Below are 14,376 nucleotides of genomic sequence, written 5' to 3' on the forward strand. Positions count from 1 at the left end.
GGCCAAGGAGAAAGTCCATTCAGATGGTTAGGGGGCCTTAGAACATTATTTTTGGTTTACAAAAATAATCCTGTTGTTGAGTTATGAACACTGAAAGCCTCTGCCCAGAATGTAAAAGGGAGAGTTCTTGCTGACTGTGGCCGCGCACGCATGTCCTTTCACTTCCCTCTTTAAAAAAAAAAAAACAGGGTTTGGGCGGGGAAAGGGAGTTGTGTTATGATAAAGGGCTTCTGGTGTCGTTTGACCAGGCTCCACCCACGAATTCTGTTTTCTTTTAGAGGTCACTGGAAAGCCCGGTGGGGTGTAAGTACACTGTGCTTATAAAACTCTAGCAGGAAGCTAGCAGCTGTCTCCAAACCCAGAGAAGGGGAAACAGGAATCGATTAGGAATAAAGGATTATAATCAACTTTCCTTCTGAGGAAACGCTGGGAACCTTCTCATGTTGCTTCATGAAAACTAAGCTGAATCGACTGCTGCCAAACATCTATTAATTAGGCAAAATAGGCCTCTTGCCCCTGCTTTGACTTTCCAGCACAGCCCGTTCTTTTTCTCCTCTGCAGCTGATTGGCTCTGGAGTGTGGCCAGAAGCCTCTCCCCGGCAATTAAAGGAGTCAGGTCTCTAACTGTTGATCTGTTTGGTTTTTTTTTTTTCCCTCCTTCTGAGCAATGGAGCTTACCATCTTTATCCTGAGACTGGCCATCTACATCCTGGCATTTCCCATATACCTGCTGAATTTTCTGGGCTTGTGGAGCCCGATATGCAAAAAATGCTTCCCCTACTTCTTGGCGAGGTTCACTGTGACGTACAACGAACAGATGGCAAGCAAGAAGCGGGAGCTCTTCGGCAACCTGCAGGAGTTTGCGGGCCCCTCCGGGAAGCTCTCCCTGCTGGAGGTGGGCTGTGGCACGGGGGCCAACTTCAGGTTCTACCCACCTGGGTGCAGGGTGACCTGTATTGACCCCAACCCCAACTTTGAGAAGTTTTTGATCAAGAGCATGGCAGAGAACCGACACCTGCAGTTTGAGCGTTTTGTGATAGCTGCCGGGGAGAACATGCACCAGGTGGCCGATGGCTCTGTGGACGTGGTGGTCTGCACCCTGGTGCTGTGCTCTGTGAAGAACCAGGAGCAGATTCTCCGCGAGGTGTGCAGAGTGCTGAGACGGGTGAGTGAAAGGGTGTGAAGAGGACTGGTTAGTAGCAGCCTGTCGATTTTAGGTGGCAGAAACATTTTAACATAAAAAGTAAACTACTAGAAAGGACTGTCGAATTTTTAGAAATCCTAGAGTGGGAGAGAAGCTATAAAGAGAAAGATTGATAAATCTGAATATAAAAACTTAAAACTGCTATAAAGAAAAAAACTCCTGGCCGGGGACAGTGGCTCACGTCTGTATCCCAGCATTTTGGGAGGCTGAGGCAGGTGGATCGCTTGAGGTCAGGAGTTCGAGACCAGACTGGCCAACATGGCGAAACCCCATCACTACTAGAAATACAAAACTTAGGCAGGCATGGTGGCAGGCGCCTGTAAGCAGGAGAATCACTTGAACCTGGTGGGGCAAAGGTTGCAGTGAGCCGAGATTGCGCCACTGCACTCCAGCCTGGGCAACAGAGTGAGACTCCGTCTCAAAAAAAAAAAAGAAAAAGAAAAAGAAAAAAACTCCCAAAAACAGTTAAAGTACAAAACAAGCTTGGAAAAAATATTTGCAAGGGATGATAGACAAAGGGTTAACTTCCCTCATGTTAAAAGACATTATGTGTCAATAAGATCAATATTTTTTCAATAAGAAAAACAAAAGGGAAAATGGCAAATAACAGGAACAGAAATGTAAACCAATTACAGGACAAAAAGTGCTCAAACTTAAAGAGTTAATTAAAGGAAGATACTAATTTTACCTATTATACCATTAGGGACTTCTTTTAAGGTCAGTATAGTGTTGGGGTGGGTTTGGGGGACTGGACACCACCACACATATTAGAAGAGGTACCCTCTTTGGCTGATATCTAATATCAAAATTTAAAGCACACATACTCTTTTATCCACATGCAAGAACTTATCCCACATGCAAAAACTTGTCCATGCACAAGAATAGTAAGTAGCATTTGGAAATAACTGAAATGTCTATCAATAGGATGTTATGTAAGTGAGTTGTCATATTGTATAAAGGAACACTGTGCAGCTGTGAGAACAAGAAGAGTTATCTGTGCTGATACTTAAAAATCCCCAAGAGATAATGTTTTAATGAAAACAAAAAGCAATCAAGCCACAGAATGTTAGGTAGAGCATAGGCCCACTGCGTGCCCATTTTGTGAGGGGGAGAGAGGATATACATGTATGTGTATATGTTAATGGGAATGATAGACAAGTAACTATTAACATTGGTTACGTTTTGGGAATGGGATTGGATTCAGGGAAAGAATTACTTTTCATTTTAAACCTTTCCATAAAGTCTATAATTCTTTACACCTGTATGTAGTTTTCACATATTACCCTTATTATTTTTAGCTAGTTTAAAATCGTTTTATATTCTGAACAAAGTTGAAGATATGGATATCTTAACATTTGAATTTACTATTCTGGGGGAAAGGCATGTTTTGTAATCCCAGTTTTTATTTTTTGTTGAGACAGGGTTTCCTTCTGTTGTCCAGGCTGGAGTGCAGTGGCACGATCATGGCTCACTGCAACCTTGACCTGCTGGGCTCAAGCAATCCTTCCGTCTCAGCCTCCCCACCCTCCCAGTAGCTGGGACTACAGGCATGTGACACCACACCCAGCTAGTTTTTATATTTTTGTAGAGATGAAGTTTTGCCATGTTGCCCAGGCGGGTCTCAAACTCCTGGGCTCAAGTGGTCTGCCCACTTTGGCCTCCCAGTGCAGGTGCGAGCCACCATGCCCACCCTCAGTTTTATTTTCTAATAGAGGAAGTTCCTCAGGAATAAATAACTTGGAGACAGGGTTTGGAGACGATCATACAATCCTGTCTTTGGCTCAATATCAGAGTAGTAAATAAAAAAGGACTGATTCTTATACCCAAATGCTGGGTTCTTATATCCTAAGACTGGACACCAACTGGCACATTAGTAGATGTTTTGCTTACAGTATTACTAATCTCCCAACACTGCTACAAGGCAGGTAATTGTTATCTCAGTTTTACAGTCCAAAAATCAATTGACCTCTTAAAGGTATCACATTCATGATAGTCTTCCTTAGTTCCTGCCAAGCACCCACTCTCTGCTGGATATAACAAGGGAACTTTATTACATTTTCATTTAACCCTCTCAACAGTCCTCTAAAGTAGATATCTTCATGTTAGGACAAAGTAACAGACTCAGAGAGATTAAGAAATTTGCACAAAGTTACACAGCTAGTAAATTTGGCTCTCTTTAATGCAAATGCAAATATTCCCTTTTTTTTTTTTTCTTTTGAGACAAAGTCTTGCTCTGTCACCCAGGCTGGTGTACAGTGGCACGATCTTGGCTAACTGCAGCATCCACCTCCCAGGTTCAAGTGACTCTCCCAGCCTCAGCCTCCCAAGTAGCTGGGATTACAGGCACACACCACCACACCTGGCTAACTTTTATATTTTTAGTAGAGTTGGGGTTTCACCATGTTGGCCAGGCTGTTCTCCAACTTCTGGCCTCAAGTAATCCACCCACCTTGGCCTCCCCAAAGTGCTGGGATTACAGGTGTGAGCCACCGTGCCCGGCCAAATGCAAATGCAAATATTCTTACCACTGTACCACAGTGCTTGTTATTGGGGTTTTCATCTTGCTGATTTCAACATTTCTATCACTTTTGCTGGCTCTTGTTCCTCTACCCATCTCCTACCATTGGGGTTCCTTTCTTGGTGATGCAGGATTTTTGCTCCTTAGCTCAGCTAGGTCCAGGTTCTTGTCTCACAACCAGGAAGAAATAGGCACGTGAACATGGACGAGTGAGTGGAGTAGAATTTATCAAGCAAAACAGAAAGCTCTCAGTAAAAAGAGGAGTCCTGAAAGCAGGTTGCTGGTTGCGCCCTTCGCAACTGAATACAAGGGCTTTTATGTAAAAGCTGATGGAGCTGGGTTCCCTGTTTGTAAAGGCGTGAATTCCTGGTGGCTCCACCCCCAATTCCTCCAGCGTGCATGTGGGCCCTTAGTCCACTGCAGGCATGTTTAGGCAAGGCCCTGTGCAAGTTCCCTTATCTGCACAAAACATCTCATGTAAGCATTTGTGGCACTGGTCAGAAGTTCTCGCGGGACCCTTCCCTACTGTCTGCCTAAAGGAAGCTGGCTAACTCCTTTCATTGGTTCATTTCACTTACATACACTCCCCAGCAATCTCATATACCTCCAGAATTCTCAAATACCACATATATACAGATGATTTCCAGATCTAAACATCTATCCCAGGTCTCTCTTCTGCCCCCAAACTTGCATATCCAGCTGTCTACTCAGCAGTCTCCTGGATAGCTCAGAGGCACCTCTTAACATGTGTAAACCAGAGGGTAACACTGACCTCCCTAAACCTGCCTCTCCTCTTTTATGCTGCCCTATCCTATGAAAATTTTTTTAAAAAATCAGGGCCGGGCACAATGGCTCACGCCTGTAATCACAGCAATTTGGGAGGCCTAGGCAGGAGGATCACTTGAGCTCAGGAGTTTGAGACCAGCCTGGGCAATGCAGCGAAACTCTGTCTCTAAAAACAAAACAAAACAAAACAAAACAAAAACAAATTAGCTGGGTGTGGTGGTGTGCACCTGTTGTCCCATCTACTTGGGAGGCTGAGGCAGGAGGATTGCTTGTGCCCAGGAGGTGGAGGTTGCTGTGAGCTGAGATTGTGCCACTGTATTCCATCCTGGTTGACAGGGCCAGGCTCTGTCTCAAGAAATAATAAACAAATCAGGAAATGTCAATTTTTCTATTCCCAACATAGGTCTTACACTTACCCATATAATTTGGGGGAACTCCATCACTAAACGGAATTCTGTCTGTAAACTCTGCCTGAGGGGCCAAGACTAGGATAGCTAGTGGAGGCCAAGAAGAGTGGGGCAGTTACCACGATTTTTTGAGGGGACTGTCTGGTCCTTTGCTCCCTACTCCCCTCAGAGGTAGATAGGTAGAAAACTTCTGAAGATGCCCCCACCCATAACATGTAATAACATCTATTGTGCCTGTGCTTGACCAACATTTATAGGACTCCTCAATGAAAGCAGCAGTTGCTAATTCCTACAAGCAGTAGTTGACATTTAGCATCCACTGACTGAATAAAATACCTAATGACAAAATGTTATCTTGAATTCAGTAATGATTTTAGATGAATCAGAATTTTCATTCATCATATAATGTACATATTTGTGGAAATGGCACAAAAATTAAAAACATGGTTATTCAGTCTCAAGGGTGAGCTTAGTGTGGAGTGACTCTTCTGCTCACAACTCTGCGGTTTCTCACAGGTTTGCAAGGCAGTGCCAGAGAACAGTTTTCAAAAAATAAATTTAAAAAACAGAAATGAAAAAATCTTTGAAAATTTTTTTTTTCTTTTTTTCTTTTTTCTCAGGGAGGGGCTTTTTATTTCATGGAGCATGTGGCAGCTGAGCGTTCAACTTGGAATTCCTTCTGGCAACAAGTCCTGGATCCTTTCTGGCCCCTTCTGTTCGACGGGTGCAGCCTGACCAGAGAGAGCTGGAAGACCCTGGAGCGAGCCGGCTTCTCTAAACTGAAGCTGCAGCACATCCAGGCCCCACTGTCCTGGGAGTTGGTGCGCCCTCATATCTATGGATATGCTGTGAAATAGTGTGAGCTGGCAGCTAAGAGCTGAATGGCTCAAAGAATTTAAAGCTTCAGTTTTACATTTAAAATGCTAAGTGGGAGAAGAGAAACTGTTTTTTTTTGGGGGGGGGTTGTGTTTTTGGTTTTTTTTTTTTTTTTTGGCGGGGAGACGGTTTTGCTCTTGTTGCCCAGGCTGGAGTGCAATGGCTTGATCTCTGCTCACTGCAACTTCCGCCTCTGGGTTTAAGCGATTCTCCTGCCTCAGCCTCCCTAGTAGCTGGGATTACAGGCGCCCACCACCATGCCCAGCTAATTTGTATTTTTAGTACAGACAGGGTTTCACTATGTTGGCCAGGCTGGTCTTGAACTCCTGATCTCAGGCGATCCACCCGCCTCAACCTCCCAAAGTGCAGGGATGACAGGCGTGAGCCACCGCACCCGGCTCAAGGTTTTTGTGTTTTGTTTTGTTTTTGAGACGGAGTTTTCGCTCTTGTTGCCCAGGCTGGAGCGCAATGCTGCAATCTTGGCTCACCACAACCTCCACCTCCCGGGTTCAAGCGATTCTCCTGCCTCAGCCTCCCAAGTAGCTGGGATTACAGGCATGCGTCACCACACCGGCTAACTGTGTATTTTTAGTAGAGACGGGGTTTCCCCATGTTAGTCTACTCTTGAACTCCTGACCTCAGGTGATCTGCCTGCCTCAGCCTCCCAAAGTGCTGTGATTACAGAGGTAACCTACCACGCCCAGCCTGAAACCTTTTTTAGGTAAAGTTGAATTCCGTCCTTAAAAGTTTCTGTTATATCCTATTTAGCCATTTTCTATTGTCTCCCAAAGAATTCACATCAAAAAAACGGCTTTGAACTCCCCCTTCAAAGGAAACAGTCGACTTTCATAATTAGCATCTACCATTCTCCCCAAATCTTATTTTATTCATTGGCTTGAAATTTTTTCCAATTGCTTTTTTTTTTTTTTTTTAAGGTTAAGAGCAGAGGTTTACTAGGCAAAAGAAAGAGAATAGCTCTCTGCTGCAGAGAGGGGTCCTGGAGAAATGGGTTACCCCAGTTGTCTTATTTAAATAGTTACCTATCAGATTTTAATTTCATCTTCTCTTTGAGAGCTTGGTGATAAGCAGCACTTACATCACTCAAAAGAAGACTTTGAAAAGGGAGCGGTGAAAAGGTCTCAATCATTGATTGATTGAATTAAGAAATACTAGCTAATTAAAAGTCCAAGTCTAAACAGCACAGATTTTTTCTTTTTGCTTTTAAATTGTGTTTTAAAAATAGAGATGGGGGCTGGGCATGGTGGCTCATGCCTGTAATCCTAGCACTTTGGGAGGCCGAGGCGGGCGGATCTCGAGGTCAGGAGTTCAAGACCAGCCTGGCCAACATGGCGAAACCCCTTCTCTATTAAAGATACAAAAAAAAAAAAATTAGCCAGGCATGGTGGTGGGTGCTTATAATTCCAGGTACTTGGAAGGCTGAGGCAGGAGAATTGCTTGAACCCAGAAGGCAGGGGTTGCAGTGAACCGAGATCATGCCATTGTACTCTAGCCTGGGCGACAAGAGCAAGACTCTGTCTAAAAAAAAAAAAAAAAAATAGTAGAGACAGGGTCTCACTATGTTGCCTAGGCTGGTCTTGAACTCCTGGGCTCAAGTGATTCTCCCACCTTGACCTCCCAAATTGCTGGGATTACAGGCTTGAGACACTGCACCTGGCCAAAATAGCTCAAGTTTCTGAAAAACAAATCTGAACCTATTTGTTATTCTTAGCATCACTAGTCTGGCTTTCAGAATTAACATACAAGGTTGCCACTAGTTCTGCCCAGCTTTATGTCTTTTATTCCAGTATTCCACCAAAGTTTGTTTTCTTGCATTCCAGTTCTAAAGTCTTAAGATAAAGATTTTACTTGATACTTTAGTATATCCATGAAACTATTTGAGGTTAAGGTTCTTGGGTTCATTTTCCTTATTATATTTTCCTTAATACTTTGCCGAATATTGTAGATTGTAGGCAATGAAAAAGCCCAGTATAATTAGGAAAACCTTGAATAATTAGGTGTCCTAGGTAAGAGTCCCTAAACATCAAGCAATCTGTGAGTCTGTAAAGAAATAAACAAATTTTTTTTGGATTATTCTTATCTAATTCCACCCGTTTGAAGATGATTTCTTTGTTCTTTGCAACTATGGAAGCTGTGAAAATCATCACAAGTGCCTCTGAAAGCAAGTGTTAGGTTGGTTAGAGGGTTTAATATTTTCTGCAATGGTTTGTATGAATTTTAATGAATGTAGTATATTTTCTAAAAGTAAATGAGATGATTTTGTAAAAAAAAAAATGAGATGATTTTTGTAAAGTATTATTTTAAATATCAGATCAACCAATAAATTCACATTTGTTAGAAACAGAAATATGGTTTTTATCTTTGCTGCCTTTGTTTTTCTTAATGTCTCTGGGAGGCTTTTGCTTCATTGTGGAAATTTTAGCTATTTAAACATGTAAATTTTTCTTTCTACAGTCAGGTAACTATAAACACAGCTAATAGATTTTACACAAAGCAGTCCTACAAGTATCAGAATGGGTTTTGAGAAGTTCAAGTCCACCATGTGATGTTTGGCTACTTTAAAAAAGCAAAAAAGTTCAAGTCTAAAGATCCCATTTGTTAAATCCACAGAGCAGAAAGAAAGGAAACTTACTATTTTAAATATCTCTTGAACATGAAAAGTTACTGATGCAGTGAGGTTGAATGCACACCTAATGCTTCCTAAGCTCTGGAACATGAATCTCCTTCCTCTGTTATCTCCCCAGAATAGGAACCTCCTTAATCCACCCATCTCACTATTGGTCAGTCTAGTGATTGAGAACTAGGAAAAGCCACAGGTTGAAATGGTGAAATGTCATTACGTTGAAAGATAATACCAAAGTACAAAGTCCTAGGCATAGTCTTATCAATTCCCTCTTATCTAAGTGGTGTGGCAAATATTATCGTCACTTTTCAGAGAAAACTGAGGTGTAGAGAAATAAATAAATGAAGTTTTTTACAGTCATTCCACAAGTTACTGAGCAAGTCTTAGAAGCCCTGACTCCCTACACCACAAAATCTCCTTTGATAATCATTGCTGCCCTAACACCTTCTTACCACTTTCCTCCTTGAGCCCAGAGAACACACATTTATAATCATTTTAGGAGCCTGAGGAAACGACTTCAGCCTGTGCAAAAGGGAGAAAGAAAAAAAGGCAAAACACATCCAATGTCTTTTAGGTCCTATACTGGTTAGGAATCCTTTGATTCCAACTGACAGAATCCCAACCCAAATAGGCTTAAGCAGAAAAAGAACTCTACCAATTCAAATTAGTGAAAATCATATGGCAGAAAGCCTCAGGCACAGCCTGAACAGGGCTCAGAAAATGTTACCAGGAGCCAGACAATCTCTAGGGTCATGTCTGTCCTCCCCTCTGCTGTTAGGTAGTAAGTTGATAGAAATGGCTCTGACCTTCATGCTTCCAGGGCACAAGGCCAGTTAGAAAGAGCAAGCCTACTTTTTGTGGCCATACCAGACCAATCTCATTTAACCTTTATGTAACAAAGTTGTGAGTTGTTTTTCAGTTGCCAATGGACCCTCAGGTTGTGTGCCCTGAGCACGCCCAGATGAACCAAGCCTTCAACCACAGGGGGAACCTAAGCTAAGTGCTCAGTCCAAGGATGGGGACTGAATTAAGACTGATCAGAAGAGCTGTGGTATCACCCCATGGCAGGATCCACTCAGATCATGCCTCCCAGCATCACCTCATTGCAAGATCCAATCAGATCATGCCTCATTACCCTATACTTATAAAATCTGAGGAAGCCCTCAGCTCTGGGAGATACTGCTTTGGGAATAATCCCTGGCATTCTCCTTACTTGTTGCAAGTAATAAAATCCCTTTGCTAAATGCTCCTTAGTTGTGGTCATTGGGTTGAATTTGGAATGGATGCTAGCAAGGCACATATCAAATATCCATTATAAACCTGTTGCTGGATTTCACTGGATTTGGATCAGACCCTGTCTGTCTTCCTATGGGAGATCATATACTACAATGCTTAGTGTTTGGACAAACGGAGGCAAGATGGCGTAGTTCCAGGTTCTTCACCGTCAACTTTCCTGCGCCTGGGAAAGACAGGGGTCCACTGCGCAGGGGCAACCCGACCTCCTACGCAGAGAAACCGGAACCTGCCTAGCCACGCCTACCTCCCCGCCCCTGACCCGCCTATGTCCTGCCCACTGCCCGCCCACTTCCGGGCCCAGGACATAAAAGCCGCTTCCAGCAGGCACGCACCAACTTCCTCGGCCCCTCCTCATATGCAGGACCGAGGAACCTCCTCCGAGAACCCCGGAGTGACTTCCTCGGCCTCCACGGCCGGAGACCGGTGAATCTGGCTCCCTCCTTCACATTGGCTTATAAATAAAGTTATTTTTTGCCTTGCCTACTTGCCTTTTCTCTGGCATTTGCTCTGGGGGGCGCATTAAAGCAAATCAGCTGGTGCGGAAACCTCGGAGGAGACCCCTCCTCAGGGCCCCCCAAGGTCGGAGGAGCCTCCTCCTTCCACGCCCCAGACGGACCAGGACCTGGACATGGCTTTCCCCACCTCCAAGTCTCCTAGGGGTGAGTACCTTCTGCCTCCCTCTCATATCCCTTGGCCAGAAGTCCTGCGCAGGCCCAAGGGTTTTTTTCCGGTCACCAGGTGACCCAGGGAAGTTCCCAAAGGCAGAGACTTCTGCCCAAAGGAACTCCATTCCGTTCTGTAGGAGACCCTTCCAGGACTGAGAGGTCTGCCTGGAGGTAATCTCCGTTCTGTTCCGTGGGAGACCCGTCCAGGACGGAGACGTCCGCCTGGAGGTAATCTCCATTCCGGCTCCAGCAGCCTCTCACCGGTCTCTGGTGGCTCCAAAGGACACTTTGTAGCCAGGTAGAGTTCGGTTTCTGTTTCCGCCTATTGGCGAGAGGAAGACAATGGGAAACCCCCAATCCAAAATACCTAGAGACTCCCCTTTAGGGTGTCTTCTAAAAAACCTCAAAACTTTGCAATTAGAACAAGATCTCAGATGAAAGCGACTGGTGTTCCTCTCCACTGTGGCGTGGCCACAATATAATTTAGACAATCAGTCTCAATGGCCGCCTGAGGGCACTCTAGACGGTAACATTTTAACCGACCTCAGTAGTTTTTGTCAACGCTTAGGCAGGTGGTCTGAAATTAATTACATACAAGGATTTTGGGCCTTGCGTTCTCGTCCGGACATGTGTGGCCGGTGTTCCTTGGCTCAAGTCATGTTGGCTAGGGATGCAGGCCTAACGAGTCCGAAAAAGAGGAGTCATCTTTCCTGTCTGAGTTGCCGGAAGACCTTACTTCCCCTCTCCCCCTTCCACTCCGGCCATATACTCCACCTCCCCTTCCCACTTCGGCCCCACCTCCTCTTTCGGCTCCACCTCCCCCTCCTGCTCTCGCAGTTGTCCCGCCTCCCTCCTCAGCCTCTCCCACCATTGTTGAGGCTACACTTCCCTCCCACCCCTCGGCACTTCCACCTGGCCATCTTAGCTCGCCTATCTCTGCCCATACCCACTCTAAAGATTGCCTGACTGCCCCCGCTCCTACTCTCACCCTATCCAACCCCCCCCCCCCGCGGTCTTAGCACCCTTTCGTGAGGTGGCCGGAGCAGAGGGCGTAGTTAGAGTTCGTGTTCCCTTCTCACTAGCGGATCTTTCAAAGATTGAAAAACGCTTAGGAGATTTTTCTGCCAACCCTACAATTTATACCAAAGAATTTAGATACCTTTGCCAGGCGTACGATTTAACCTGGCATGATCTCCAGGTTATTCTTACCTCTACTCTAAACCCTGAGGAGCAGGAGCGCATCCTAGTGGCCGCCAGGCAGCATGCCAACCAATTACACTTAACAGACCCTGCCTTCCCACTAGGGGAATAAGCAGTCCCCTCTATAGATCCAGACTGGAACTATCAAGTAGGCCAGCCAGGCCGCTTAAGACGAGATATGATGACTCAATGTCTTCTGGCTGGTATGCAGGCGGCCTCAAATAAGGTAGTAAATTTTAATAAACTAAAAGAAATTATTCAAGGTCCAGATGAGAACCCGGCCACATTTTTAAACAGGCTAACTGAGGCTTTAATTCAATACACTCGGTTAGACCCAGCTTCCCCAGCCAGGGCCACTATTCTAGCATCATATTTTATTTCACAATCGGCCTCGGATATTCGGAAAAAACTCCAAAAGGCAGAGGATGGGCCTCAAACTCCTATTCAAGAAATAGTCAAGTCGGCCTTCAAGGTCTATAATCCAAGGGAGGAAATGGCTGAGGCCCAACGACAGGCTCGCCTAAGGCAGAAGGTACAGCTCCAGACTCAAGCCTTAGTTGCTGCTTTGCAGCCTAGCTGTAACCCAAAACTGGAGAGCAAAACCCCCGGAGGCTCAAAGACAATAAAAGGGGTTTGCTATAAATGCGGTAACCCAGGGCATTGGGCTAATAGATGTCCCCAGAGTCCCCAACTGCCTGAGCCAGTGCGGCCATGCTACAAGTGCGGAGTAGCTGGACACTGGGCTAAAAAGTGTCCTAACCCTTGTCTGCCAACAACTCCTTGTCCAGCGTGCCATGAAGAAGGGCACTGGAAGTCTGACTGCCCCACCCTGAGAACAGGCATGGCGCCTCAACGTGATATCCCTTCTCAGGACCCTGGGAGCTCCTTCCAGCTCTTACATCTGGATGACGACTGAAGGTGCCGGGACTCGGGGACCCCCATCACCCTCGCCGAGCCACGGGTAACTCTCCTGGTAGCAGGTAAGACAATTAATTTTTTAATTGACAACGGGGCTACCTACTCTGTTTTGCCGTCTTTCGAAGGGCCTAGCCTTCCCTCCAATATTTCTGTTGTAGGAGTCAATGGCTCCCCGTCCAGCCCTCGAAAAACCCCACCCTTAATTGCTGTCTGGCCAACAACTATTTTGCACACTCGTTCCTCATTATCCCCTCATGCCCCACTCCCCTACTGGGCCAAGATGTTTTAAGTCAACTGAAAGCCTGTATCTCCATCCCTACTAGCGCCCCCCACCCTACCCGCCATCTGCTTCTGGTATTGACTAACTCAAATGACTCCAACAATCCTACTAACCCTTTCCCCGATTTCCCCATTCCTATCGACCCCCAAGTGTGGGACACCTCCACTCCTGTCGTGGCGGACCATCATCCACCAATACTTATAAAACTTAAGAAACTATCTCAGTTTCCAACCCGCCCACAGTTCTCTCTCTCTCTCCACAGCACTTACGAGGACTAAAACCAATCATTACTAGGTTACTCAGCCAACACATCCTCATCCCCATTCATTCTCCCTGTAACACCCCAATCCTACCTGTAAAGAAGGCAGATGGAACTTTTCGGTTAGTGCAGGATCTTCGTCTTATCAATGAAGCTGTTTGTCCCACCCATCCGGTAGTTCCCAACCCCTATACCCTTCTTTCTCTCATTCCACCTAATACAACACACTTTACTGTACTGGATCTAAAAGATGCATTTTTCACTATTCCCCTGCACCCAGATTGTCAGTTTCTTTTTGCTTTTACATGGGAAGACCCAGACACCCATACCTCCACCCAACTGACATGGACAGTGCTTCCCCAAGGGTTCTGAGATAGCCCCCATTTCTTTGGGCAGGCCCTAGCAAAAGACTTAGCCTCCTGTCCTCTTACCAATAGTAAAATTCTCCAATATGTAGATGACCTTTTACTCTGTAGTCCCACGGGACAGGACTCTCTTTTAGACACTGTGATCCTCCTTAATCATCTAGGATCCAAAGGTTACCGAATATCCAAACACAAAGCTCAACTCGCACAACAATGTGTCATATATTTAGGTATTGAGATCACTCCTACGACACGCTCACTTACTACAGACCGCTTAACTCTAATACAAAATCTTTCTCCTCAAGATGCTAAGGAAATTCAATCCTTCCTAGGCCTAGTAGGATTTTTCAGACACTGGATTCCTAATTTCGGAATCTTGGCTAAGCCTCTATATGCAGCTGTAAAGGAGACTCCCCAAGGACCTTTGTCTAACCCAAAGTTAATCTATAAACATTTCACTCACCTGAAAAACTGCCTTCTCTCACATCCTACTCTCTCACTCCCAGACTTCCATCGCCCCTTCCAGCTTTTCACAGATGAAAGACAAAAAGTTGCAGTGGGTCTTTTAGCCCAATCTATAGGCGCCACCTATCGCCCCGTGGCATATCTATCTAAACAATTAGACCCCACCATACAAGGGTGGCAGCCCTGTCTTCGGGCCCTAGCAGCAACAGCCTGTCTAACCCAAGAAGCAAAGAAACTCATTAGAGGTGGTAACGTAACAGTCTTCTCTACTCACCGCCTTTAAGATCCTATTGCACACAGAAGTATTAGCCATCTAACCCCGTCCAGACTCCAACTCTTTCACCTCCTATTCATAGAAGACTCCACCATTGCCCTAGGAGTCTGTTCCTCTCTGAATCCAGCCACTCTACTTCCTGACCCTCTCAAGCAACCTAGTACTGAACACTCCTGTCCAGAACTTTTAGAGGCCCAACCACCTAGTCACTTACATTTACAT

At 45.3% G+C, this 14,376-nt stretch overlaps 1 protein-coding gene across 1 annotated transcript; it reads left to right on the forward strand.

Moving 5' to 3' along the window:
* The first annotated feature begins 241 nt into the window (after window positions 1-241).
* On the forward strand, window positions 242-8,156 carry METTL7A (methyltransferase like 7A). The gene is made up of 2 exons (XM_023211142.2): window positions 242-1,165; window positions 5,536-8,156. The coding sequence occupies exons 1-2, from the start codon at window positions 668-670 to the stop codon at window positions 5,770-5,772; spliced, it is 735 nt and encodes a 244-aa protein (XP_023066910.2). The 5' UTR covers window positions 242-667; the 3' UTR covers window positions 5,773-8,156.
* Window positions 8,157-14,376: the final 6,220 nt, after the last annotated feature.

This window comes from Piliocolobus tephrosceles, chromosome 10, assembly GCF_002776525.5.
Source record: "Piliocolobus tephrosceles isolate RC106 chromosome 10, ASM277652v3, whole genome shotgun sequence".
Classification (NCBI taxonomy): domain Eukaryota; kingdom Metazoa; phylum Chordata; class Mammalia; order Primates; family Cercopithecidae; genus Piliocolobus; species Piliocolobus tephrosceles.

Coding starts and splice junctions, on each gene's coding strand:
- METTL7A (XM_023211142.2), top strand. CDS start 668: ATGGAGCTTACCATCTTTATCCTGAGACTGGCCATCTACATCCTGGCA. Junction 1,166..5,535: donor TGTGCAGAGTGCTGAGACGG/GTGAGTGAAAGG, acceptor CTTTTTTCTCAG/GGAGGGGCTTTTTATTTCAT.